Source organism: Vidua macroura, chromosome 7 (assembly GCF_024509145.1).
Source record: "Vidua macroura isolate BioBank_ID:100142 chromosome 7, ASM2450914v1, whole genome shotgun sequence".
Lineage (NCBI taxonomy): Eukaryota > Metazoa > Chordata > Aves > Passeriformes > Viduidae > Vidua > Vidua macroura.
In genome coordinates, this window is record NC_071577.1 from 1,324,680 (window position 1) to 1,352,519 (window position 27,840).

The following is a 27,840-nucleotide window of genomic DNA, read 5'->3' on the forward strand; positions in this document are numbered from 1 at the left end:
GACTCGAATTGAGGAAAGTTATCAACTAACTTGTGGAGGTAAAATTAAGGTACATATCCCCCATGATATAAAATTAATATTAAGCAAGAAAGCTAGTCAATGGATTACGGACAGTCGATTACTGAAATATGAAATGAAGTACTCACTAATATTGATAACATAGAACTTACAACTACAAAAGTGCAAAACCCTGCACAGTTTTTATATGGGAAATCAGAAGGCCACCTTGAACATTGTTGTGAAGAATTAATTGATCTGCACACTAAAGCAAGATCTACAAGAATTCCCTTTATTAGAAGGGGAAGTGTTATTTGTAGATGGCTCTTCTCGAATTGTCGAAGGGAAAAGGATGTCAGGTTACGCAGTCATAGATGGGGAAACGATGAAAGTAATAGAGAAAGGAAAATTGCCAACGAAATGGTCAGCTCAGTGCTGTGAATTGTATGCCCTAGTAAGAGGTCTAATTTGGTTGAAATACAATAAAGCAACTATCGATACTGATTCTAAGTATGCTTATGGAGTTGTTCACACATTCAGTTAGATTTGAGGGGAAAGAGGGTTCATAAACTCTAAAGGTAAAATGTTAATTCATGAAGAATTGATAAAAGACATATTAAAAGCACTAAAAGATCCATTAGAAGTCGCAGTAGTACATGTTAAAGGACATCAAAGGTGGACATCAATAGAAATACTCGGAAATAATTTAGCGGATCAGACAGCTAAAGGGGCAGCTTTAGGAAAAGAAGAGCGGCTATTTAAAATAGAAAACCTAAGAGTAATAGATGGGGAAGAGATTCCAATATTCACAGAACAAGAGCAAGAAGAATTGCAAAAACAAGGGGGCGTTAAGGATGAATTTGGGAAATGGACAATGCCTGATGGGAGGCAAGTATTGAATAAAAATCTATCTCGGAAAATCCTAGAAATTCTGCATGCCTCTACGCATTGGGGAACTCAAGCACTGTGTGATCACTTCTTAAGAACATATGTGCGGATTGGGTTATTTGGGCTAGGAAAAGCTGTAACAAAGGATTGTATGACTTGTCAGAAAAGAAACAATAAAATAATGGAGGGGGAAGAGAATTAGCTAAAAGGCCTTTTCAGAATATACAAATTGACTTCACTGAATTTCCTCAAGTACAGAGGTTTAAATATTTATTAGTTATCATCGATCACCTTACCCATTGGATAGAGGCTTTTCCAACAGTAAAAGCAACTGCAGAAACTGTTAGTAAAATTCTACTTGAACAAATTATCCCATGTTATGTTATAGTGAATACAATAGATTCAGACAGAGGGCCTCATTTTACTGCTAGAATTTTACAATATGTAATCAAAACCCTTGGTATGACTTGGAAGTTGCATACTCCTTGGAGGCCCCAAAGCTCAGGAAGAGTAGAGCGAGCTAACCAGACCCTGAAAATTACACTTGCCAAGCTAGTAGATGAAACAAAAATTAATTGGATCAAATGCCTCCCATTAGCCCTGATGAGAGTGAGAACAAAGCCTAGATCTGATGTGGGTATTTCCCCTTATGAACTGATGCTTGGACTCCCATTTTTGACCACCTCACATTGCATGGGGACATCCGAAGGAGATAAAGGTGTGAAAATTCACCTAAAAATAATTGCAAAACCATTAGAAGAGTTAAGAAGAAATGGCTATTGTTGCATCCCGGAGTTTGGGTTTAGATTAGGGTTTTTAATTTATGCTAAAATAAGTCAAGTTCTGTAATCCCGCGTTTCCCCTGTGTTGTTCCCCCCCGCGGTTTCTGGCCCCATGTTGCCTGCTGCCGGCTCTTACCCCTGTGCCGCTCCTGTAACCACCCTGCCGTCCGGCCCTGGGAAACCCCGTGCTGGCCACACGATCCCGCTCAGCCCGCTCTGGCTCGGTGCCCGCCCCTGCGGGGTTCTCTGGTTGGTTGCGGTTGCTGGCGTCACCGCCACGGCAGCCGCCCCTATTGGGCAGCAGGCCGTGGATCCTCTCGCCCCGCCCCTCTATAAAGCCCTATCCCGCCGGCAGTCAGGCGCCATTTTCTCCCATGCGAGTGCCGGGAGCGGTCGCGTCTTTCCATCGAACCGCGCCACGTGACCAATAAACCGTTCCTGCCAAGCACGGAGTAAATGGACAAATTCCTTCCTCTTTGCCGGGTCCCTAGCGCACGGTAACAGCGGTTGGCCAGCCCACGCACCCGAGACACGGAGCCGTGTCCGGGAACCCGCGGCAGCAAACCCCGGTAGCACGTGGAAGCTACGCCACAGCCAGGCTCCCAAGAGCCGCGTGCAGCCGGGGAGAGCAAAAACCCACGCCGCAGCTATCTCCCGCAAAGTACTCCTATTGATTTTAAAATCCATAAATATCAAGCAGGAGATTGGGTATTAAATAGATCGTGGAAAGAACAGCCGTTAACCCCCAGATGGGAAGGCCCGTACCAAGTTTCATTGACTACCAAAACTGCAAAAAGAACACAAGAGAAAGGGTGGACCCATGTTACCAGGGTCAAAAGTCCAGTTCCGGCTCCCACAGAATAGACTATGGGAAATTCGACTAACGTCAAGCAGCACCTCTTGTTTTTATAAGTGTTGTTCTAATGTTGTAATTTGTGAACTGTTATTTAAAGATATTGTTTATCAACCTGTTGTTTAATATCCTATTTAAATCCAGTATTAGTGTAAAAGTTAAGATAAAGAGTTATATGAATATTTATTGTCATATTTATTCAAGTGTTACTATTGAAAATATTTGTTGAAGTTAGAAAAGCATCTCTTTGATTTTAAGAAGTAAAAGTAAAACATTCAACTAATGGCAACTAATTACAATTTCTGGTATTTCTCATTACAGAATCAGTGACAAGAAGTCCCCATAAGATAGAGCATTCGCCCACCATAGTAGTGATCTGACCCTAAAACGGAAAAAATAACAAGTCGACACAGGGAAAGAGTGGAGTGAGACGTGGATACCGGTAAGAACGTAAGCACAGGGGGCAAGCCCAGATCAGGTGACAGCACTCTTACCATCCGAAGCTGACTAAGGACCATGAGAATCAAGAGAGTAACCTGTACTGGACCCCTATGGGGGTTGATAGCAATAATGACTGTGAGTCTCCAGGAGAGCTCACCAAACTCCTGTGATAAGTGCTATCATGCTGTCTATACCGGAAATGCGCGAAGCGCAGTTCTCAGATTCCACACTAATCTTAACCCTGAGTGTGTTGACTTGTCACAATTACAAACCTGTGTAGAAGATGGAAAAACCTATTGGCTATTTGAAAATGAATGGACCCCTAAACAGAAACTAGTGGGGGAATGCCCTACAAGGGAGAAATGGTTATGCACTGACAAGAAACCAGGGAATAAGGTCATTAAAGGATTGGACTTAATAAAAGAAAAAGAAATTAAAAGGGTGAATAAACCAGGGGTAGAAACAAAATTACCGAATGGAAAGAATTTGTTTTCAGATCTAGTAGAAAGAATCAGCCATGAGTTCAACGTATCGAATATACGCTGGATATGTGGGGATACCGGGAGGTCAGAAATATGGCCCTGGGAAGGAATCGCACTCAGCCCTCAAGAAACTCTAAAAGCGATGAAAAACCTAGATAGAGATCGAAAACCAGACATCTGGAATGCAGAAGAAGTTTGGAACTTAAAGTCCGAGGTAATCAGGGAAGAATGTATATGGAGAAAAGGACTGAAATTTCTTTCCTATGTAGGTGAACTGTCTTGTAAAAGGTATCTAACTACTAATGATACCCATGAGTGGTGGATTCCCCAGAGTAAACATCTGTATTGGGCACAAAAACAAAAGCCAGGCTCAAACTGTTCATATATACAAAGAGAATAGTTGTAGGAGTGTCTAGCTAAAGAACCGAATCTAGTTCAAGACGAACCCTGGTTGTCTAAATTTTGGAACAAAAATGAAGTTAGAAATACCAGATCACTAAAATTCTGGAAAGGCCCGAAAGGATTGTTTTGGATTTGTGGAAAGATGGCATATGTGATGCTACCAAAAGACTGGAAGGGCAGTTGTACATTAGGTGTAATAAGAGTGTCATTCTTTTTACTTCCAAAAGATGACCATCCAGATTTAGGGGTACCCCTCTATGATGAATTAAAATGTCAAAAGAGATATCTAATTGGAGGAACCCAGAGCTGGGGAGACGAAGAGTGGCCCCCAGAGAGAATTATTGAAACCTATGGCCCTGCCACCTGGGCCCAGGACAGTTCATGGGGGTATAGAACCCCCATTTATATGTTGAACAGAATTATAAGGTTACAAGCACTTCTAGGAATAGTTTCTAATGAGACAGCTTTAGTTTTAGCCTTGTTATCAGTACAGAGCCGCCAGATGAGGACTGCCATATATCAGAACCGGCTAGCCTTGGACTACCTGCTGGCCGAAGAAGGAGGGGTATGTGGAAAGTTTAATTCATCTGAATGTTGTCTAGAAATTGATGATCATGGGGACCTAATTAAAAATATAGCCACCAGGATTAGAAAACTTGCACATGTACCAGTACAACGATGGACCCCATTGATAAAAGCTAATTGGTGGGATAACATCTGCAATGGAGAATGGTGGAAAAAGATACTGCTTATAGGGGGGGGGGGGGGGGGCACTCATAAATTTAATTTTCCTTCCTTGTTTAATACCTTGTCTTATCAGAATGATTAATAACATTGTCCAGACTTCTCTTGAAAGGTCAACAGATGAGAAAATTATGATGATGAAAGAAAACCAAGACAGAAAAGGAACAGAGAGCGCAAAAGAGATGTATGAGAAATACCAGAAGTTAAGAGAATTTTACTGAAAGTATGAAAGTCCAGTTTGATAAGTTAAGGCTGATGCGGGCCAAGCCCGATCAAAGAATTAGAGGGAGGATTGTTATGAACAAAAATAAAATTTAAACCTTTGGGGAACTTAGTTGACAATGGTTAAATGTTGTTACAAAGTTAAATGTTGTTAATACCAGTAACAAAGTGTGATTAGTTCTATGAAAACCCAGTAGTGTGGTTCATGTATAAAGGGGGAGTGGAACCAGGGAGGAGATGGGGTGCCAATCTTTGTGCAGGGGCAGAGAAACTTCCAGGAGTATTCCATCATAGAACACAACCACAACTTAAATCAAGATTGGAAGAGAGACCAACCAATGGGAGGTGAGAATTCCAAAATGATTGGCCAAGACTGCACCAACTTATAAGTCAATCAGCAACGGAGAAATAGACCTGTCACAGCACGGATCCTGAACGCCCCAATCAGGAGACAAGAGAGAGACTTGAAAAGGCCTGGGGTGTCTAACTCCCGCGTCTTTCCTGGGAGCCGCTTTCCCTGGAAACACCCCTAGGTTACAATTACTAAGCTGTTGAAACAGTATCTGGACCAGCCCGAGGTTTTTGCTTCCAGTTGTTCATTTTGTAATAAACAAGCTTACTTTTTTAATCAACATGCCTCCTTTTTGTTAGTTTAAAGTTTCTTTCTAAGCCTGTTTGCAACATGTACTGTGGACTATGGAGAGGATCTTGCAAAAGAATTTGCATCAGGATAAAGAGAAGGGGAGAATGAAACAAGGTCTTTGCTTGACATAAGCACAAGCAATTCACAGAAGTAAACGAGTACTTAGCACAGATATACATAACTACTTAGCACCAGTTAGCATAAGGAAAAGCTGGAGGGCCAAACCTGACAGGAGAGTGACTTGACAAAAAGCTTTAGACATAGTCTACCAGAAGAACTAAGGGCAAGTACGGAATCAGCCCTGTGCAGGGAAACCATGAGGAGGAAGTGCTGCTTTAGGGCATGAACACTGCTCCTGGACAGCGCCTGGGCATTAGCTTCGAGGACAGGAATCTGACAGAATGTATTTCTAACCTCCTGCCTATCGAATCACCGCAGCAGGGTAAAGATGGATGGTATTTTTGATACAATTCCTACATAAACGCACTGAAATTGATACATGGCAGAGAAGCGTGTTAGTGGGGTGCAGCCCCCTGCCCTCCCGCCAGATCAATAAAAGGGCTTTTAGGGGACAATGCATTTGTCTGCTGATTACTTTGAATTAGGGAGGCCCCTCAGGACTGCAGTATCCTGAGGGAACACCATTGGCCTTGACCTGTAGGCACCTGCAAAAGCTAAAAGTCAGCTGCCTCAGCTTTCAGAGCCTCTCTGGGCCAGCATCCTGACGTGGATGCAGGACTGCTGCCAGGCACTGCTGGGACCCAGCGGGACAGGACCGGCTGTCTCGTGTCCACGTAGCACCCCTGACACAGCCAGGGCTGTCCTGAAAGCAGACAGACGCTCCCATGTCAGCAGAGAGGAGCAAGGAGCACTGGGCTCCTCTCAGCTGGGCTCACCACTGTGCTCCAGTGGGAGGGGCAGACAGGCCACCCACCTTCAGGGCATCCCCTGCATCAAAAGGACGTGCATTTTGGCCTTTTCGTCCCTTCACCCCAGAAGCAGGCCTGACATCTCCTCCTCTGGAGTGGAGTTTTTCCAGTTCTGATGTCATCTCACGCTTGGCCAGCGCCTGAGATGAGCTGCAATGGCTTGTGATACCACTTCCACGCCAAGCACAGCTCCATTGTCTATTGTTCCTCTTTCACAGGTTAACTTCCCTTCGATTGACCAACCCATTGTTTCTTTTAAGGGTCAAATTCACAGTAATTTCACAATAAGGTTTCCTTCATTGTCTGTTCTTCATTACCTGCCTGATGTGCACAACAGCAGACCAAATACGGCAGGGCCTTAGACACGATTTCAGTCCCTGACACACAGGCTCCTTGTCCCACTGCCGGCCTTCCGTGTGCTCGGCAAGATCTGCAACTCCACAGTGTTGTGGAACTGCACCTTCAGCACAGGCACCTTTCCAGCCTGATCTGCCCTCGTTGCTCTGTGCGTGTGCACAAAACACGGCGTGGAAGAGAACGGCAGCAGGGGCCTGTGTGTCCAAGGGCTCGGGATTTGTGTCACTTCATCTCCACAGAGATGCAGGCAAAGTGAAAAAGCCAAACTGTTTATTAATAGAAGACAAACCAAAGGGATGGGGTGGGAGGGAAAAATGGGATGGGCAGGATCTGAGGGCTAGAGGGAAAGAGCTGTCAACAGGGAGGGAGAGTGGAAGGGAAAAAAGGGGATGGGCAGTGTCTGAGGGCTGGAGGGAAGGAGCTATCTATAAGCAGGGAGAGGGCTGAAGCCCTGCAGGTTTCCCACAGGGTCAGCTGTGCCAATCATCAGCTGTGCCTGGAGCTCCAGCTGGTCTCTTCTGGTCTCAAGGTAGTCTCATCTTCCATGGCATTTGGAGGCCTGATGCAGACACTGGTTCCTCTGAGCCACTTCTGCAGCTCTTTCACTGAATGTATCATGAACTACTATGTTTGTCTGGGAAGGACTGTAATCTCTCCACAGGGCCTGAAGGGCTGGAAGAGAGAGGGACAGAGCCCCGGTTAGAGCCAGGATCTGTGGGAATCCTAGCAGACCTTCCTGCGAGGTCCATCCCACCCAGCTCTAGCCATGGCCACAAGAAAAAGGGGTGTTAACTGGATCAGCCTCCCATGAGTCTGACCCTCCGAGATCCTGAAATCTCTCTGTGCTCTGCCCATGCCAACTCTCATCCACACAAGGAGCAAAGCCCACCACAGCAAAAACAGGGATTGCAGCTCCCTGCCCAAGCATCGCACCTCCCCTGCCAGCCCCCGCTGTCAGTCCGCAGCCCTCACTCACCCTGACTGAGGGCATGGAGCTTTCCCTGCTGCCCCCTCGAGCTGCGCTCGGCCATCCCTGCGAACACAGAGCCTGTCACGGCCCAGCGGCACAGCTCCCTGCCAGCGGCGCTGCCAGCCCAGTGGCCACACGGCCTCGTGGCCCGGCAGGGCTCAGCCCGGGCCCTTGCCGCACGCTGCCGCCCAAGGGCACGGCTGCCGGAGGGTGACAGCAGCGCCCAGGCCAGGCGGGGCTCCGTGGCGCCGGGCCCGGATGGCGCTGCCGGGGCAGAAGGCGGGGCTGGGGCCGAGCTGCCCGGCGGGGCGGGGAGGGAGCCCGGGCTCCTGGCTCACCCATGAACCTGACGGCCGCCTCTCGCAGGGGCCCCTGTGGGCTCTGCAGGTAGGGCCGGGCCCGGCGCAGGTGCTCGGCCGCTCGGCTCCTGTCCTCTGCCAGCTGGAGAGAGCGGCAGGAGGGAAGGGTTGGCGTGGGCTCAGCCCCTGGGCCGGGCACTCCCTGCGCCCAGCCCCGGCCTCCCCTGCCCGCACAGCCCTGAGGCCCGGCCAGCAGCCGCTGGCGCCGGGCTCTGGAGGGGGCAGAGGGCCGGCTGCTGCCCGGGGAGCCGCGGTGCCACCCCGCAGCCCCGCTGGGCCGGGGCTCCATCGGCACCCGGCTGGGACCCACGGGAGCCTGGAGAAGAGCCCGCGCGGCCTCTGGCTGCAGCAGCGGGCAGGGGCACAGCTGCCAGCCCACACACTGAGCACTGTGCCCATGGGGCTTCTCCAGCCTGAGCCTGGGCCTTCCAGGCCATCCTTACCAGGACCTCAGCAAACTTCCACAGATGCTCCTTCTCCAGGAGCTGTTTGAGATTTCTCCTCTTCAGAAACTTGGCTGCACAATGCAGCGTTTCCCGAGAGGCCTGGAGAGCAGCAGAGACCCCGAGATGGCCCCACAGCCCAGGGCACAAGACCTTTGTCCCTGTGCCAAGGCCTGGAGGAGGCTGCAGCCCGCCAGGCGCCAGGGCAGGAGGCAGCCGAGCCCCCTCCCAGCATCATAGAAATGCTCACCTTTGCCACGTGCCAGTTCTCATCATGACAGTAGATGAAAAGTGTGTCCAGGCTCTTGTTCACAATTGTCTTCAGGGACTTTTTTCCCTCATCCACTACCAAGTCCATCACCTTACAGAAGAGTTGAATGGAGAGCAACTGCACATGGCTGTTGTCCTAGAGGAAAGGAAAAGACCTACACCAGCTACTCCAGGCCCACCTGGGCAAAGGCCTGAAAATCCACAGGGCACAAACTTTCTGGGAAGCACCCAATGCCTGTGGATGCAGAACCTTACGTGGTCAAAGAGCAGCAGGAGAGCCTCAGCCAGCTTCGGGGCAGTGGTGCTGGATACCAGGATGTCTTTGTGCTGGAGCACATTTGTGAACACACGGAGGCTCATGCTGACCACCTCTCTATCTTCATCCCCCAGCAGCTGCAGAAGGCTTTGAGACACGCTGCACATTCTTCTGGCCTGGGTGGAACACAAGGCTGTGCTGGGAAGCCATGGACGGCTGCACGGCCAGCAGCGCCCTGGCACTGCAACCCCACCCTGCTGCTGCAGGGCCCACAGGCCAAAGGCCTGTCCCAAAGCACTGGGGCAGGTGAGGCAGGAGAGCTGGGAGCAGCTGCCTCAGCTCCTGAAGCCCTGCCAGCCCAAGGGGCTGCTTTGCCCGGCGCAGCTTCAGCCGCTGCCCCCTTCTCACCATCGAGGGATCCTTGCTGAGCACCACGAGGCCTCTGAGCGCCAGGCGACGCCTCTGACTGCATTCACTCCGGAGGTACCTTGACATGATCTTCAGGACGCTGCCACCACATTTACTCATGTCCAGGCGCTCGAGGACCTGAAAGGCACAGGGCAGTGACAGGGGACCCGGCCGGCAGGAGCCCAGAAGCGCACAGGGCTGGGCCCAGGCAGCAGCACAGGGCGTGGGCACTGTCCTGGCAGCTGTGGCTACGAGAGGGCAGAGAGCTGGGAGGCAGCTCAGCGAGGCAGCGCTGGCCAACAGGCTCACCTCCACAAGGAATGCCAGGAAGGGCAGATCCCAGCACGGCTCCTCCCTGCTGAGCTGCCGGAGCAAGTGGAGCGTGATGCAGGAACAGAAGGGGACCAAGACATTGCACATCTCCCTGGCAGGAGGAAAAAGGCATCAAGACCCTGAGGTGGGGAGACCAAAGCTCTCCCAGCACTGACTCACAGAGCTCTGGTCTTTCCCCAGCATCCCTGGAGGGGATGTGGACCGTCTGAGAGGCAGCCCCTTCTGGGCACCCTCCTCTCCCAGCCTTTTCCAGTCTCCTTGGCCATCCCTCGCTGACGAGGCCCTCTGGCCCATGAGCACAGGGACTGTGTGGGGCACAGGGCACAAATGCTGGGGGCAGTGGGCAGAAGGGGGTCTCACCTGGCCAGCAGACCCATGGCATAGTGCTGGGTGTGAGCACACAGCATCATGTCCCAGCACCCCTTGCGCTCCATAGCCACCACCACATGGTCACACTGCAGTCGGCAGAGCAGATCCTTCATGGCCTGCACTGCAAACCTGTGTGCAGAGCAAAGCCCAGGTCACACTGGGAGCACTGCCGCTGGCCACAAGGGCACGGGAAGGACAGGAGGACTGGGACCTGTTGGGCTCGTAGGGAAGGCGGTGTTTCTCCTGGCATGCACTCCAGAAGTTATCAACTTCCTCTGGTGGCATCTGCTGTGTGGTGATGACAACATGGGAGAGCAGAGCCACAAACAGTTGCCCAGAATAAGGGATCATGGCCTTGTTGCACTCAGGCACAATCAGCCAGATCACCAGAGTTGCCTGCAAAAGAAGCAGCCCAAGGCAGCGCTCAGTGCCGAGGTGTCCATGGGGCAGGGCCCAAGGGCAGAGGCAGGGGGAGCAGCGGGCCTGGTGCCCCCTGAGCCTGCCCCTAGGCCAGGTTTCAGCCCAGCGCCTGAGGCGTGGAGAGGATGGTGAGCTGCTGGAGAGGTGACCTGGGGCTGAGCAAAGGCCCAGAAACTCACAGCCAGGGCAAAAAGGTCCTTGTTGTCCCCATCGGAGGTGCACATTCTGTGCAGAGGCCAGTCCTCCATCACACAGAGCAGTGTTGGCAGCGCTTTCTCCAGTGCTGGTCCCGATGAGCCTATGGCTCTCCACATCTTTGCAGCAGCTCTGTGGGATGGCAGCTCTGTGTCAGGGGCATCTCAGTCACAGCACCATGCCCTGTGCAGCTGTGGGGGCCCAGGTGACAGAGGCCTGGTGCCCTGAAGGGCAGGGGGGGAGCATTGGCAGCAGGCTCAGGAAACAGAGGGGCCCGAGGGTCCTGGGCCTCTCTGCCTGTCTGGCAGAGACCGTTGGACAGGCTGTGCAGGGCCACGGGCCCTAAAGGCTGCTGAGCCCTGAGCTCTCAAGGCTCGTGGGCCCCGTACCTGTCACACGTTGGGGCACAGCGCAGGAGGGTCAGCACCACGTCAGCAGGGTATTCTTCTGCCAGCCTCACAATGTCCGTTTGCAGCCTGGCATCCACATAGACGTGGGACATGAGACTCTGGTGGATGTTCTTCACCTTGGCTGGCACCTGGAGGAGGCATGGGGGAGACTTGGAGCGCTGTCCAAAGGAACAACTTCCCCAGCTTCCCCCAAGAAGTGCTTCTGTTCCCACCACACTGTGCTGGCCTCAAAGGCTGAGGGGGCCCAGAGACCATGGCTTGAGGGGACACACCATCCTGGGAGGCCTCCAGGTGTGGACCCAGGCTGCTTACCTGCTGCTGCTGGTGAGAAGAAACACAAGGCTCCTTGAAATAGTCAAATATGAGTTCCTGACTCAGAGTGGGAGTGGGCGTGGTGTCAGTATTTGCAAGGCCCTGAGTCTCTGCGGTGTTGGCGTTTGTGATGGCCACATCCTCTGTCACTGCCATGTCAGCCTTTGCCCTGTGATCGTTCATTGCAGCCTCAGAGTCTTCTGAGTGCTCCAGTGAATCTGGGCTGGTGTCAGTAGTTGTGATGCCCTGAGTCTCTTCATTGTCGTTGTTTGTGATGGCCACGTCCTCAGTCATTGATGTGAGAAGAGCCTTTGCCCAGGTTTCAGTCTCTGAGGTCTCAGCGTCTTCTGAGCGCTCAGCCAAGTCTGGGCTGCCATCAGGCTCTGCCTGGAGCCCGGTCAGCCCCGAGTCAGGCTCGGCTGCGCCCGCAGCTGCTGTGCTGCCGGTCTTCCTACGCTGAATGCGCAGGAACTGCCGGAACATCTGCAGGAGAAGAAAGGCCAGGGAAGCCCGGGATGTTCCATGGAGTGCTCCAAGCGTGGTGCTGGGCTGAGCAGTGACAGCAGGCCCAGCCCAGGTGGGGATGGCTGCTGGTACCTTCAGGCTTTTGCGGAAGCGGCCACGGGCGGGTTCCTGCTCTTGTGTCCGGTCCAGGGCTGCATCTGGCAAAGAGCAAGCGCAGCCAGAGCTGAGGGGCTGCGGGAGAGGCCGGAGAACGCAGCCCAGCCCTGCACTCCCCAGGCAGGGAGAGCCCCAGAATGCCCCAGGGGATGGAGCACGGCCACTGTGGGGTGTCTGCCCGGCCCCTCCTCCATCCTGTCCATGGGCCTGTCCCCAGGGGATGGGATGGGATGGGATGGGATGGGATGGGATGGGATGGGATGGGATGGGATGGGATGGGATGGGGCCAAGCTGACTGCAGCCATCAGCCCTGTGGCTCAGCTCTGCCACTCACCATCCTGCAGTGTCTGGAACTGCTTCGCTTCTTCATGCTGTTGTGCTGGGTCAGCTCCAGGGTGTTTCTTTTTTTTCCCCCTAATAACTTTGAACACACTGAGAAATCTGTCTGCCATGCCAGAGTCTGGCCTTGAGGGCACCTTGAAGGAAGATGGAAGGGTGAAGTTCTGAGTCAACAAGTCGTGTAGTTGTGCCTTGAAGGCATCTGAGGCAGAGAAACCTCAGGACGGCTGCAGGACAGCAAGTCCTGCACTCTGGTCTTGAGGGCTCCTGCCACAATGACAGGAGACTCCTCGTAAGGCTTGTGGTCACCAATTCCCTCAGTCTGGCCTCGCAGGCACCTGCAAAAGAAAAGCCTCGGGAAGGCCACGGGCTGCCAAGTCCCGCAGTCCTGCCACGAGGTCACCTGCAGGAATAACGCCTCGGAAAAGCTCCGGGTCAGACACGAACGAGCGCGCTGTGCGAGGGCTCCTCACGGCACCGCTCTGTCCTGTCCTGTCCCGTCGCCTGCTCCGAGCACTGTGGCGTGCTCTTGTCACCGCCAGCTCCTATGTCACCACGTGTCACAAAGGGTGGGTTCTTGGACACCCTGGCCTGTTCCATGACACGGTGACCGTGCTGCAGCGTGTCACAAAGGGCCCTTGCACACACTGCCACCTGCCCTGGGGCCACCCCCAGCCCCACCCAAAGTGGCCCAGGCTGGAAGGAATCCCTGGCCCCAAGTGTCTAAGAATGCCCAACAGGATCTTTAGGAACAACTCAAACCATCAGCAAACCCTGCCGTGTTCTGTGGGATCAAGTAGCTCCAAAATTTGCAAACTTCTCAAATTAATAGCGATTGCCGGAGAATGTGAATGATTTGGAAGTTTGTTCCCACCTAAAAGCAGCAACTCATTTGCCTTAACACATTCCATTGGAAGTCCCTTTTGAAACATAGCACTATACAGAGGCAAAAAGAAGGCCATTCTTTGGTGTGCAAATGGTTTTCGATGAAGGGATGATAATATCGTAATTCTCTTAAGGAATAAAAGCTCTCAAGGAATGAAAGTCCACTCAGTGGTACAAAAGTAGCCCAGACAAATGAGTAGATGGACAAAGGGCTCGTCCTCCCCCAGTACAGATATCTAAGTGGCCAATAAAGTACATCTCTCCCATCTTGTTCCTTGCAGGAGAATCAGGACCATGAAGAGAAATAGTCACAGATATTCCTTCTGGCCTCCATAAGCAAAGCTGTGCCAAACCACAGATGCTGCCTTCAAGCTGACTCAAATTCCAGCCTAGACCTCTCACCTTGCAGACAACTCCTTCCCCAACACGCTCCCCAACACCAACCCCCTGCAAACACCCGCAGAGAAGCCCTCAACAGCCCACCAGGAGCCCCAGCTGTCCCCGTCCCTCCGCAGAGCTTTCCCACCCTCCAGCAGACCCCCTGGTTCCCTGCACGTGCTGTGGGATGGCACTCGGGAGCATCCGCTCCAAGGCCTTCCCTGGCAGCAAGCTCAGGCTGCCAGGCCTATGGATCCTGGCTCATCCTTCCCACCGAGCCTTCCTGTGCACGGCTGCTCCATTGGCACATCTGCGCTCAGCTCGGACTTCTCCACTCAGCCAGGGCTGCTGGGAAAGGATGGAGAGCAGCCTGGCAAGCTCTTTCTCCAGCTCCCTCTTCCCTCTCGGGGGAGGTAGAACATTCCAGAGGAAAGCAACTGGTGCCGCAAGGAGTGGGTGGCATCAGGCAGCTCTGGGGAGGCCCCTCAGGACTGCAGTATCCTGAGGGAACACTGTTGGCCATCCCCTGCGTGTATCTGCAAAAGCTTAAAGTCAGCTGCCTCAGCTTCCAGGGCCTCTCTTGGCCAGCATCCTGACGTGGATTCAGAACTGCTGCCAGGCACTGCTGGGACCCAGCGGGACAGGACCGGCTGTCTCGTGTCCACGTAGCACCCCTGACACAGCCAGGGCCGTCCCGAAAGCAGACAGACGCTCCCGTGTCAGCAGAGAGGAGCAAGGAGCACTGGGCTCCTCTCAGGGTATCTCAGCTGGGCTCGCTCCACAACCCGCCCCCATTTTAAGGCCTGCTGATGCCCAGCTGCCAGAAATGCCTACCTTGTGCTCTCCAAGATGCACAGGGAGAGCCAATGAGCAGGACACTTGGGGAGGCAAACCTTCCAAACCTTTCTGAGGCCAGGGACACACCAAGATCAGCCAAGACTCTCCACGCTGCCTGGCCCACCCAGCCCAGCTCTGGGCTGGTCCTGGGCCACAGCAGCTCCCACCAAGCAGGAGGCAAATGCGTATTGCCGAGAGTCGAAACACAGCTGTCTTGGTTTGGAAAGACAGGTGTCTGCTAAGGAAGGCGGGAGCCTCCCCTGAAATGGAAAAATGTAGACCTCTTCCCTCTGAATTGTTAGAAGTTTGAAATTAAGGGGGGCTCTTGGGCAAAAATATGGGAGCAGGAATAACAGTTCTTTACTAGGGAAGAAATTAAAAGATAAAATAAACAATGCAGTGAACTAAAACAACAGGAACAGAGTCAGAATACAACCTGACACCCTGTTGGTCAGGTTGTTGGTAGCAGTGCAATTGGAATTGTGGCTGCAGTCCTCCTGGAGTGTCAGGTGTGGTTCTGTTGGAGTAGTGATCTTGTAGAAAAGGGTGCAGTCTTCCTCTGAAGAGGCAGTGGAAGAGGCAGCTGTTCCTCTGGGAAAATCCAGCGCAAAAAAGCTGTGCTCCTGGGCCAGAATTTCAAGCCTATATTTGCAGGTAGGAATGCTTGGCTCCTCCCTCTGGCCAGAGCCTCTCCCAATGGGAAGTTAGAGTTCTTATCAGTCATGCAGTGACACTCAATGGCCCCTTATCAGCAGATGTCTCCCCATAAGGAAGGATTGATTGTGGAAGAGATAAGGAACAAGTGCCCACTTAACACAAGACAACACAAGACAATTTGCCTTACAGATGGCAAATAGAATACATCTTGCTTTTTCCAGTATGGGACAACAGCAGCCAGGGAAGATGTGAAATGTGAGTGTGTAAAGGCCTTTGAATTCACAGCTCCCAGAGAGAGCTTTGCTGCTCACAGCAGGACAGAGATGGTTCTGCTCACACCTCTGTCCAAAGGGGGGTAACACATCCTGCTGCAGGTGCTTGGGTTGTTCTCTGCAGCTCCAGGTGGATGCCAAAGCTGCTCTTCACAGCCTTCTTCCTGCCCCTCTGCCAAGTGCAATGAGCCTTCAAGGACTGAAAGGAGCACAGAGAGCCAAAGGGGGACACTTGCAGCTGCCTCACTGGGAGCTCCCTGGGGAAGCACTTTCCTTGAGAAGCAAGCCCCCTTCCTCCAAAGGCGGTTCCCTAAATGTGCAGCTTTTCCGGGGAACACCAACACAGCCTTAAGAAATGTTGGCAAGGCTGAAGGAGTTCAGGTCCTTTCAGGACAGGCACTCCAGCTCTAGCTCATATTCCCCCAAGTGCTTTTCCAGATGAAGGTTCAGACCTACAGCCCCAGGCCCTCTACCAATAGAAGCTGCTCACTGCCTCTTTGTGCCGGATCAGTCCGTGTCTCACAAACGGGATGGGACCCTGACTGGTTGCAGACTTAGGATTTATTATCTGTCTGTATCATACAAGCAAAAAGTAAGAGACACAGGAAAATAACAACATCCATGCAAACACAGATCAGAGGCAAGATGGCAGCCCATGCAAAGCCTTTTTCTACATATTCTTTGAATCAATAGCAGAAAAGAAAAGGTGTAAATGCATTATACTCTAACCAGTTACAAAAGGACCCATGTGGGTTTAACGTTAACAAAAGGACTTCTATGAACCACAAACAATACACAATTATTCACTCTTTAAGATGGAAACTTTTTCTATCTTTGCAAGGCATATATCTAGGACTTCTCACATCTTGAGCTATCAATAAGTTCTTGTTCTTTCTTGTTCCTCGTGATAAATATCAATGTATTCACTTGGTTCTTAACTTCCTAGCTTTCTCATGAGAAGGTTTATAAATTTCCCAGCCTTTCTCAGCTTTAGAAAGTGTCTTTTACCTTTTTATATTACTACAGATGTGGACTTGGGGATGCCAGTGCTCCCCAGGGCATTTCTGTGCGCCTTGGAAAACATTGAGTGACTTTTCCAAACAGTTTATAATCTGTGGGTTTGGCATTTGTCTGTTTCACTTGGATGGCATGAGCCTGCTCTGCTTGGCACCGTGCCTTTGTTAAACAGCTGAGGCAAAGGTTAGTGCTAATTTGACAGGGTTTGGGATTGGGTCCAAGACAAAAATGGTTGTGTGTGGCTTGGTGTTACTTGAAGAGTTGGGAGCTCCTGGTTTTTGGATGCCAGGTACCTCTAGAACCTGTTCAAAGAGAAGTGTTTGCCATGCGTGAAGCTTGTCAACTCCCCCCAGCGTAACCCAGTCTGAGAGAGCAGATCTGGCTCTGGGGTTGTTACCAATAACCTTTTATTTTCAGTGCTAAATCTATGCCAGAGGCAAGGGATGTGTTTTTGTCTCCATGGCTGCCTTGCCCTGCTTTTCTTTGGGAATGTGATGGGCAAAAAAGTGAAGAGATTAGATGACTTTGCTCCTTCTCCCTTCTTTCTCCTGCTGGAATTTTTTCCTCCATTGCAGGGCTTAGGAACCTCCTTGCAGAGGCAAGAAAGCCAATCCATAGGGGGGTGCTCTTGGGGATGTATGGGGCACATCCTGATTCATTGATGCTGGAGGCTCTACTGATCCTGTCTGGCATCTTCCCTGGCTGAGTGAAAGCCTTGCAGTCTTTGGGGATCACACCAGCAGCAGGAACCCTGCAGTGCTCTGGCTGGTTCAGGACAGAGCTGGATTTTCCCTTACTGTCTTAAGAATTACACACAGCCTCTGTCCCAGCACTTTGAAAATGTAAGTGACAACCACACCTGCTCCAGCAGATGCCTGGGACTTACCTGGTAATGCAGATGGCTTTTGCCACGGTCTTTTTCATAGAATTACAGAATCATTAAGCTTGGAAAAGACCTCTGCAATCACCAAGTCCAACCATTAACCCAGCACTGTAAAGCCCACCACTAACCCATGTCCCTAAGCACCACATCCACATGTTAATTCCCATTAATTGTGCAAGATGCACTGCAGGAGATTGGAAAAACTGGGCACAAACAGCAAATGTGAATTGTCTTATTAGCCAGTTACTTTTGTTTTGTGGGTATATTATCGATTGGATACATGTTGGACCTGTTTCCTTTAATCCCATTAATTTGTGGTCTCAGCTGCTTTGTGTGGGAGTCTGAACTGCTCCATTAGAAGGAGTGTGTTAAATGGGATGAATTAGCCAGCTTTTAATACAGCTCGTCACCTGCTTTGTCCTGCCTGGCAGCCAGCGGGTCTCTCTTCCTCCTGCCAGCCACTGTTTCCAGTCCATCGTAGCCATTGGCCCCTTGGAGACCTGGCTTCAGCAGGCTGAGGGATCCGTAGCTCCGGGGGGGATTCCAGAGGGTGGCATCTCCCCATCTTGTTTCAAGCAAGGGGATGTTTCAGGAGTGACCCCTCCTTCCCATGAGGTTTCCTGTGTTGTAAATGAGCTGGGATATGGTTAAAATGTTGGGTTTTCCCTTCCAAGTCAAAAAGTGACTGGGAATAGTCTCTGTACCCTTGGTGGTTGCATAGGCCTGGAGTCCTCTACCTGGAAGTGCTTGGGTTTCTCTTGGGATTGCTCCCAGTCCCGATGCCTCTTGGCAGTTTGAGAGAGGATGAGTTCAGAGACCTGTTTGAAGGAGGAGAGCCACAGGAATAACATGGCCCCTGGCTGTGGATGGTGAGGACTGGGCTGGATATGACCACCAGCTGCTCCACACCACCAGTCCTTTGGTGGCAGACAACATCTCTTTGAGTTTCCTCCCCTCTCTCCATGCTCCAGACCTTCTCCCCAGGTCAGGTGTGTCCCATGGGAGACAGCTTCTGGAGGATTTTTGAGCTCAGCTCTGCAAAAATGGACTGCTCTGTGTTTGAGAGAAGGGGAAGTGAGCACCTTTGGTGGGAGATTAAAAGCCCCTTGCTAAGATCAGTGGGAGAGGTGAAGAAATTTTGCTGGAAAGCACAAAATGGGTATTTCCTGCTGGATTCTGAAAGCCACAGCAGCTCTCCCCAGCTTTCCCTGCAGATACTGCTGGTGGATGCTGTGGGAGAGAGCTGGAGACCAGATGCTCTCAGGATGTGCATGCTCTCAAAAAGTTCTGTGCCCTTTTAGAGCTTTATTTTGGAAGAACTTGCTTCTTTTTGAAATCCCCTGCCAGCCTGCCTCATTTCAATGCTTTCGAGAGGAGTCAACCCTTCAAAAGAAATAACATTTTAAATGAGAATCAGTGTTTCATTTTGAAACTATTACACTCCATGAAGTGCAAATTGAAGCCATGTGGTCTCGATGGGATTTTTTTTCCTTGAGCATCACTCGGCTATCATGTGAGGAGGCTTTTTGCTTGGTGTCTCCAAGCAAAGATTCTGTTGAATCTCGTCTTTCCCAACCTTTCCCAGAGGTCTCACATCCCCTGAGCAGGCTGGTCTGACAGCACAGGATGGAAAAGAGCAGAAGCCACGGCTGATGGATAAGGTGGAGATGCTGCCTGAGCATCTCCAAGGAGTACTGAAGGTTTGAGGGAACAAGAAGTATCCCAGCTCTGCCAGCGATGGAGATGGAGGCTGACTCTGCTCCAGAGCACCCTCTCCACTGCTATTTGTGTCACCTTGTGCAAGACCTGCAGCTAGTTACCCTAACCCTACTGTATCCATACCTTGGTTGATGAAAGCCTCCACGGGTGGGTACTTGTTGACACTCGGGCTCCGGGTGTAAATACATCCCAGGGATGCTTTGATTCCAAATTAGTTTTGAATTCAAGCATGCCAATCCATCACATTTGCTGCAAAGCAAAATGTCCCAGATCAGCAGTTGCACATGAAACTGCTTTAGATTCCAAATTTGGTTTTGAACTTAGTGTTACCAGGGAAGAAACCAAACAAACCTTCAAAACATTTCAGTGGTGAAGTGAGAGCTTCTGCCAGGGAGAAAATTAAATGTATGGTCAGACTTGGGATGGTTTGAGGTTCTTCCTCATATCCAGCTTTCAGAGGATCTTTTCCCTTTGGATCCAGCACCATCTGACAGCCGGGGCTGAAATGGGGCAGGCAGTGCTCTCTGCTGGGATGTGAATTACACGGGGGGTGTGAGCTCAGTCGGTCCTCAGGGAGCTGCATGAGCTGCTGGTGGTGGTGGCAGATGTGGGGTGGCTCCTACACAGGAGCTGCTTTGAGCTTTTCTGTGATTTTCCTTTTTTTTGTGTGAGCTGGCACAAAGACATGTCTTGAAAATCATCCTTTTGCTGGCAGGTGAGCTTGGATTGAGTTTTTTCAATGATAATCAGCAGATAAAGGATCATGCTGGAGATTTGCCTGGGAGCCCCTGTCCTCATTCCTGTTCCCTGAACAACTGGTTCTGTGGGAGTCCTGTGATGCTTGAGGTCCCACAAGCAGGGCAGCAGGAGGTTTCATGCTGGCTGCACCCAGGGGTGTTGCCTTGAAGGCATCCAGTGCTGAAGCATGAGGCAGCTCCTGAATCAGCCTAGGGAGGTCATGGCAGCAAGTCCTGGGAGCTGAGAGCTCTCAGGTGTCACTGGGAGTACCATGGCCGCCAGCTCTTGATCTGCTTCCAGGCAGCCAAAGGTGGAAGGGAGAAAACAAGTATGGGTGCTTTGATGGCATCTGAGGTGCTTTGGGAAGCTTTGTTTCTGTCATTCTCTAACCCTGAAGGGCAGCGGAGCAGACAGAGCACCCCAGTGGGGTGGCTTGGAGCCAACTCCAGCTCTGCCAGGCTCTAACCAGAAGCCTCCTGGCTGTGTTGGGTGGTGTTCTCCAGCCTGGGCAGCAGAGAAGCACTCAGCCCCCCTCTGTCCGTTGCATCTCTGCCTCACACCCTGGCAGGAGTGAGGTTTCCCAGAAATGAGATCAAGCAGGGGAAAGAATCTCTTGGAGGAAGCCTCAGGCAAGCTGGGCATGGCTCTGTAAGTGGGCTCTGTGCCAGTTCCCACTGATGGTCACACCTTCCTCCACACTGCGCTGGGTCCACGGCATCCAGTAGCTGCATGAGCAGCCCTGGGGTGGGAAGGAGAAGTGGGAGGCTCCTGCCTTGCCTCTTCCACACTGATTTCTTGCCTTCTCACTTGCAGCTACAGCTCCAAACGTTGGCAGCTGCATGGATCAGCCCAGACCCCCAGGAGGGGACAGATGGACAGAGCCGCAGGGTGACAGGGAGCTGTTTCCTGAGGGGGAGCTACTGCTGCAGGTATGGTGCTGTGGCTTGGTCATTTGGGGTCTCCCCAAGCTGCTCTGGAGCTTGTGGTCGCATCTGTGGAGCGGGAGGAGACCCTGCCTTGCCCAGAGCTGCTTCACTGTGATTCCTGCAGGCAATGAGTTCCTGGGGACAGAGACCAGTGGCACTGCCTGGCTGGGATGGGTCCAGATCCCCATTCCCACCATTCCCTCTCATCCCACAGCAATTTGCTGCCCCTTTGATTATATTACATCTCATGGACGTAAGCTCCATCCCAACCAAGAGGTTCAGGGATGTCATATGGTGGTGTAAGGATTGATCCCTGAGTAGTTCCCAAGGTGCTGGCTTGGTTCATTATCTTTAGCAAAGGCTAAGAGGAGAATGTTGAGAGCTGTGGGACAAAACATCCCCCAGGAACTCCTTGCCTTACCTGGGGCATTGTGTGAACTCTGGAGGGATGAGTTCACAGCCTGCCTAGGATGGGAAAAGCCCAGCTTCAGTTTGTAGGTTTTGGGGGAGAAAAGAAGAGCACTTGGATGTTGGGCAACAGTGGTGGACAAAACCAGTGGGAAATGAGAGCTATGCTTTGTAGAAAGGCCACGTGTGTCTCATGAAACAGCTGACAGTGAAGCTCGGAGCACGAGGGCCTGGTGAATCAGCCTCCCACAGTGCTGCTGCTTTGGGCTGCCATCTATAAATGTCAGCTGGAAGGGCCTGGCATGGAAGGTCACATAGAAAGGCTGACTGCTGAACAAGCATCTGGGCACATCAGCTGAGGAACATGCTTACTGGGGCTGCAGGACGAGTCTGTGCAAGACCTTCAATCATTCTGTGTTCTTGGCATCTCCCATGCCTGGCCTTTCACAGAATCCCAGAATGGTTTGGGTGTGAAGGGACCTTAAAGGTCATCTTGTGATGAGCTGCCATGGGCACAGACACCTTGCACTATCCCAGGTTGCTCCAAGCCCCATCCAGCCTGGCCTTAGTCACTTCCAGGGATCCAGGGGAACCACAGCTTCTCTGGGCACCCTGTGCCAGGGCCTCACCACCTTCTCCAGCTCTCCTATAGGCTTTCTGGGCCTTCAGTCCTCTTCTCCCACCTCTCCAAACACCAGCAGATGAATGCTTGGCTCTCTTTAAGCCTGGCTTTGGTTGCTTCAGCCCTGCTCCTGCAGAGCCCTCCAGGCAGCAGGCAGTGTGAGCAGACCCCCAGCAGGAGCCTCCATGTGGGATTTGGGTGAGGCAGTGACTTCTGGGAGCTCAGTGTGACTGTTGGCAGTGAATCTTGGACTACACGAGGTCCCCCATGGTCCCAGCTGTGTGCCAGTGTGATGGTCACAGAGGAGCAGCTGGATACCAGGAGGGAGCCCGTGACTGCCCCAGCCCCAGCATCTCCTGAGCACTCCCCAGGGCTGTGGACTTGGACCATATGATGGCAATTTGTTGAGCCATCACCATCAGAGCATTGGCAGGCTGGGGTGACTGAAGGCATCTGGAAAGCTTATGAGGTGTTACTGCGACAGAAATCTCCCCCGCTGAGCTGCCTGGTGGCTTTTTTTCCTCCCCACAAAGATCATTTTAAGCATATACTGTGATTTGCAGCAATCTCTGACTTGGGATCCCTCAGGGGGCTCCCAAACAGCACACAAAGGGAAGGGACTGGTCCCTCAGCAAGCTGGATCTGTACGCTAAGATTCCATTTCGGGTGTTCTTTCCCTAATTTCTCTCCTTCCATTCACTAATAAATTAAACACATCACAGTGAAGAACAGGGGGCATGAGTTACTATCTAGTGCAGTGCTTTGCTTTTGAGGAAAATCAGCCTGAAATGGACACCAGAATCATAGAATATGCAGAGCTGGAAGGGACCCACAAGAAGTGTCGTGTCCAAAGCACAGCCCTAGGAGAGTGGAGCTATTCCCAGCTGGAAAGGAGGACTCCAGATCCTCCATGAAACCTCTCCCTATCTGGTCCCTCCTGACGCAGGAGCTGCCCTGCAGTGAGAGGGGGTTCCATGGGAGGTTTGGAGAAAGTGGTCAGTCCAGCTTGGATCATTGCTTGTGCTGAGAAGAAGAAACTCCGCAGAAGAGAATCTTGCATGGTTACCAAGTGCTGTCCTTCTTTGTGGGGCTCCTTGTTGAGGAAGAAGGTCCCTTCCTGTCCCTGGATGCTGAAGAAACAGCTGGGGGATTTCATCGTTCAGCAGCGGGATTGAAGCTGGGCAGAGTAAGTTTGGACCGAACTTTTGCTTTCAGGCACTCAATGGATTTGCCATCGCCGTGACTGGAGATGGCTACATCTTCTACATCTCCCCTGCCGTGCGGGACTACTTGGGCTTCCACCAGGTGAGCACCATGTTTTCCTGGCTGGAAACAGATGGATGCAGTCCTGGTGTGGGAAGGAGGTGCAGATGGAGAGCAAAGCTTCCCAAAGGGCAGCAGCTCCTGTGGCAGGGGAAGGAGCTGGAGTTTGCCTGTTCTTTACACTCAGTCCTGCACTTTAGTGCCCAGGAAGGGAAACCTTCTGCCATGTCCTCCTCCCGACACCTCTGCCAGGCTGTCCAGGAGCAGACACTATTCTGTTTTGTCATTCCAGTCGGATCTCATCTACCAGAGTGTGTACGAGATGATCCATGCGGGCGACAGGGCCGTCTTCCGCTGCCAGCTGCACAGGACCCCACTGCATGCTGCTGACAGTGAGTGCCAGGGTGATCCCTGCAGGGGTTCACTTGAGCAGCTCTGATCCGTGAGCTCAGGGTGTGCAGCACAGTTTGGAAAGCTTCCTTTTGATTTTCCAGCTTTTCCCCCTGAGCAGCCGCTGCTTGCCAGACGCAGCGCCACGTCCAGCCCCCAGCACCTCCATGCTGAGAAGCAATCCTTGGTGGAGAGGAGCTTCACCTGCCGCTTCCGCTGCCTGCTGGATAACTCCTTGGGATTCTTGGTAATGCTGGGACACCCTTCTGCTCCTCCTGTGCCTGCAGAGTGTTCCCCCAGAGTCACTTGTGTCCCATAGGGATGAGAGCACAGCCAGTTCCCACCACCCTGTTTGCTTCACACCCACATTTTCTAATCCCTGTAAGGCCTTGAATTTCCACCACCATTACAGGGTGCCTGAAGTTCCTTCTTGGGCAGCAAAAGTCAGCAGCAGACAAGTCCCCAGTTGCTCTCTTTGCCATTGCCACACTCCTCCAGCCTCTCTCCATCCTGGAGCTCCAGACCAAAACACTGATCTTCCAGACAAAGCACAAGCTGGACTTCACTCCCATGGCCTGTGATTCCCGGTAAGGCATCTCTCACTTTCCCTGTGGCAAAATCCCTGGTGCTGGACAGAAAACTAGATCTGGTGGGGACAAGGAACACCTGACCCAGCTCCCATGGCCTGATGTTTTTGTCCCTCTACTGCAGGCCCCCAGTAACACAGGGAGCAGGTTAACAGGGCACCAGCACTTCTTGTCTGCTGTGGTTTGCGTGGTTTGTGGAACAGAGGATGCAGCTCAGCCCAGGGCGAGGTTGCACCATCCAGAGTGGGGGTCTGGCCAGTGAGGTGCAACTGTGGGGGATGCATCCCTGGTGTCACTGCACTCCTGTGCTGTTTCCAGGAGGAAGGTTGTCCTGGGATACACAGAAGTGGAGCTGTGCAGAAGAGGGTCCGGATACCAGTTTGTTCATGCGGCTGACATGATGCACTGTGCAGAGCACCATGTGAGAAGTGAGTGCTGGGGGACTGTTGTGGGGGTGTTTGTGGGGTCCCTCAAGGCTCTGGCTGTACTATTGCTCCTTGGTGCTGTCCGTCCCGGGGCTGGAGTAGCTGTGACAAAGGCTCTTCCTCCTGGATGAGCTTGGGCAGCTGGCAGAGAGACAGCACACTGCATCTCCTGCCCCCGTAGCACGGCCACGAGGTGATAGTCAACTTCGTGGCAACTTGCGTGTGTCATTGGTCTGCCTCCGTGGAGGAGCTCTGTCAGTGGCAGTTCTTTTGTGTCCCTGCCCCAGTGATGAAGACAGGGGAGAGCGGGCTGACGGTATTCCGGCTGCTGACCAAGAGGAGCAGCTGGGTGTGGGTGCAGGCCAACGCACGGCTGGTGTACAAACGATGATGCCCAACTGCATCATCGCCCGCCAGCGAGCCCTGTCGTGAGTATTGCTGGCCCCCTTCAGCTGCTCTGGGCTTGGGGGGCTGCCCGAGGCACACAGAGGCCATGAAGGTGGAGGAAAGGGTAGGTGAGGTTGGCACTTTGCAGCATTTGTCCTCCTGTAGTGTGAGTGAAACAGCTCTGAGGAGGTGGTTGTGGACATGCTCTTGCCTGAGAGCAGCAGCCCTTCCCTGAGCCATGCAGACCTCCCTGTGGGCTCCCCAGAGCTCTCTTTAGCCAGCCCAGTCCAGCCCCCTTTTACTCTAGAAAAGCCAGGGCAGGGCTGTGAGTTCCCCTCTTGCTGTCAGAAGGGAGGTTTTGCCTGGCCTGGAGGAGCTGCTCATGCTGTTTCCATCCCTTTTTGCCTCCACACCGAAGGAATGAAGAAGGGGAGGAACATCTCCAGAAGAGAAACTTGCCGCTGCCTTTCAGCTTTGCCACAGGGGAAGCAGTCTTGTGTGGGAATGACCTTCCTGGGTTCTTTGACTCGTTCCAAGCCAAGGAGGAGTTGCAGGTGCAAGCAAACTCCAAGTCAAGTCAGAGCAGCGCTTGGTAGACCCCAGCTCTCTCCTTGGGGCCATGATGAAGCAGGATGCATCCGTATACAATTCCCACGCTGATAACGTGCCTCAGGTCTCCCTGCTAGCTCTCATTCCTGAGCCTGATGGGCTGACTCAGAAGGAGGATGTCAGCAGGGCCAAGGAGGACAGCAACTCCCTCCTGGTGGTCATCGAAACCCTCTTTGAGAAGAGTGAGGTGGATGGAAACGTCTGCCAGACCCTAAAGGTGGACAGCACAGAGCTGCAGCAGTGGGAGGAGGATCTGCTCAGCCTGGGGGTAGAGGAGGAGCCACTAGCTCAGGGGCTTGGCCAGAGGCCGGGCACCAAGGTGACATCCTATATAGAGCAGATGCTCCCCAGGGAGGGTGTTGGAAAGAGCCTGGACTTCCCACACTGCCATGAGGAAAACAGTGCTATGGCTCACTTCCAGCGCTGCTGGGCAGCTGGTTCAGCATTCCCAGCACAGCCCCAGGCAGCGGGCACATGGGGAGGCCAGGGGGCTGTGGGCTCCGTGGGCTCCGTAGCCTCCGTTACCTCTGAGGGCAGCTTTGCCCAGCCAGAGCAGCAGGTCCCGTTTAACCCAGCCGGGCCGGTGGCAGGGACTGTGCTGGCTGTTCCCATCTCCAGCAGCAAATCCTCTGCAGACTTCAGCTGGCAAACCAAGCGTTTCAGGCAGAAGCTACCCCCTCTGGTCCTGTAGATAACACTCTTCCTACTGCTCAGAGCCAGCCTGGGTGCCAGCTGGTGGGCTCAAGCTGCTCACCCCCATTGCACTCAAACACGTTGGTGACTCTGTGGCACAATAAACTCCTCCAGGCAAACCCAGTCAGTTGCCCATCGGAGGCTTTGCTGGCCATAGTTCCAAAACAGCTGGAAGCTGCAGGAGCATACGTGGAGTCCCAGACTCTGCCAGGTGGCAGTCCTGAGAATTCCCCGGGGGCTGGGCTGTGGTGGCCACCCCCCTCCCAGTCTTTTCCTTGCCCTGTCCAGGGCTTGCATCAGTCCCTGTTCTCTGGGGATGGGAAGCTCGATGATGTGGAGGCTGCTCTCCCTGCACCCTTAGAAGCCAGAAGGCTGCCAGGGCATGGCGGCTTCCCCAAACAGCCCCTGGTAGCCCACATAGACCCCAGCTTTTCCTGGGAGGGGGAGCAGGCAGTGCTCCGAGAGGACAAGGGGTTCTCACAGCTGTGGCTCCCACAGGCTGGGGCAGCTCCTCAGAGGAGCCATGGGGCAGGGCCAGTGCACCACAGCGGACTCCTGCTGAACTCCAGCATGGATCCCAGCACCCACGAGATGGACTGCGTTGTGCTGTCCAAGTGCCACTATGGAAACAGCCTTTTTAGGCATGAGAGCAACTTCCTGAGGGATGCTGCTAAAGTATCCCTTCCCCAGCAGCCAGGCACTTTGCTTTGCCCTGCTGAGAACCACCCTGGAGCACCTTCCTCCTCACCGGGCTCGGTTTCAAGGTGCTCAGCAGCTCTCCCTGTGAAGGTGGGTGCAGGAGCACCCCTGTGCTCCGGGCAGGGTCCTGGCTGCCCATCAGTTCCCTTCTCAGCTGGGCAGCCCCTCGGTACCTGTGAGATCCAGGCTCAAGGTGAGGTGCGAGGGCTGCAGAACCTGAGGGGTGTCCGGCTCCTGTGGAGGTCTGCCAGGGGTGCAGCCACACCATCCTTTGTGGGCAGCCTGGTTTGGGGCTCCATGTGAACCAGGAGCCCTGTCTTGAAAAGCCACCAGCAGCTGTGAGCTCTTCTGGTACCCGCCAGGTGCGTCCCATGCTCCCTGGTCTCTCGGGATTTTGTCTTCCAGTGCTTTCAGGCAGTCTAAGATGAAGTGGTTTGGACTTTTTGTTCCATAAGAAGTCTTTCAGGGAGATGCAGCTGTGCCTCTGGGGAGGCTTGTGGGCTTCTGGGCTCCAAGGAAGAACATTGCTTGCTGGCACATCCGTGTGCTTGGGGCAGCCTCTTGCAGATGGAGCTGCTGCCTCAGAGGCAGGTAGCACTGAACTGCTGTTTCTCAACAAAACAGCGTGCTCTTCTCGTCTCCTGTGTTGGACCACCCTTGTCATGTTGCTGTTTAGTCCCCTGCATCATCTCTGCCAGCCTGAGCCTCTTTTCCTCCTGTGCTCTCCATCTCCTCCAGAGATCATCCAAATCCTTTGGAAAAGATGTTACCAAGCACTTCAAGAAGCTCAGCAGCATTGAAGGGTCTCAGTGAGAGGTGGAGTTGGTGGGAGTGGAGGCATCCTGGGGATTTGGGCTCTCCAGCAGCCTCCCAGGGGAGTTTGGGAGAGGTGGGTACCAGGCACTGTGACTTTTCTGGGATGCAGGGTGGGGAAGGTCCAGCCAAGCTCCCCTTGGGTTTGTCACTGGCTTGTCCTTGTTGTCCTCTTCTCTGCTCCACA

The 27,840-nt window shown here is 52.7% G+C and overlaps 2 protein-coding genes across 2 annotated transcripts; one reads left to right on the plus strand and one right to left on the minus strand.

The window, feature by feature from the left end:
- Nucleotides 1–2,445: 2,445 nt before the first annotated feature.
- Nucleotides 2,446–12,971, minus strand: LOC128809925 (maestro heat-like repeat family member 5). The gene is made up of 12 exons (XM_053982354.1): nucleotides 12,441–12,971; nucleotides 12,083–12,147; nucleotides 11,548–11,968; nucleotides 10,748–10,872; nucleotides 10,360–10,544; nucleotides 10,140–10,277; nucleotides 9,756–9,870; nucleotides 9,447–9,584; nucleotides 9,038–9,214; nucleotides 8,763–8,918; nucleotides 8,513–8,614; nucleotides 2,446–2,454 (listed from the first exon to the last, which is right to left on the minus strand). Exons 1-12 carry the CDS (start codon nucleotides 12,556–12,558, stop codon nucleotides 2,446–2,448), a joined length of 1,749 nt encoding a protein of 582 aa, XP_053838329.1. The 5' UTR covers nucleotides 12,559–12,971.
- A 7,666-nt stretch (nucleotides 12,972–20,637) lies between these two features.
- LOC128809926 (uncharacterized) lies at nucleotides 20,638–27,126 on the plus strand (the record flags this gene model as incomplete). Its single annotated transcript, XM_053982355.1, is given in 13 exon segments — nucleotides 20,638–20,760; nucleotides 23,003–23,092; nucleotides 23,343–23,442; nucleotides 23,545–23,687; nucleotides 23,827–23,841; nucleotides 23,843–24,027; nucleotides 24,346–24,455; nucleotides 24,740–24,838; nucleotides 24,841–24,880; nucleotides 25,258–25,408; nucleotides 25,411–26,080; nucleotides 26,083–27,026; nucleotides 27,028–27,126. Coding segments are annotated over 13 exon segments (2,703 nt in total), but the record flags the coding sequence as incomplete, so codon positions are not given.
- Nucleotides 27,127–27,840: the final 714 nt, after the last annotated feature.

Coding starts and splice junctions, on each gene's coding strand:
- LOC128809925 (XM_053982354.1), bottom strand. CDS start 12,558: ATGGCAGACAGATTTCTCAGTGTGTTCAAAGTTATTAGGGGGAAAAAA. Junction 10,873..11,547: donor CACGCCCACTCCCACTCTGA/GTCAGGAACTCA, acceptor AGATGTGGAGAG/CCATAGGCTCATCGGGACCA. Junction 10,278..10,359: donor CTTCCCTACGAGCCCAACAG/GTCCCAGTCCTC, acceptor CTCTGCACACAG/GTTTGCAGTGCAGGCCATGA.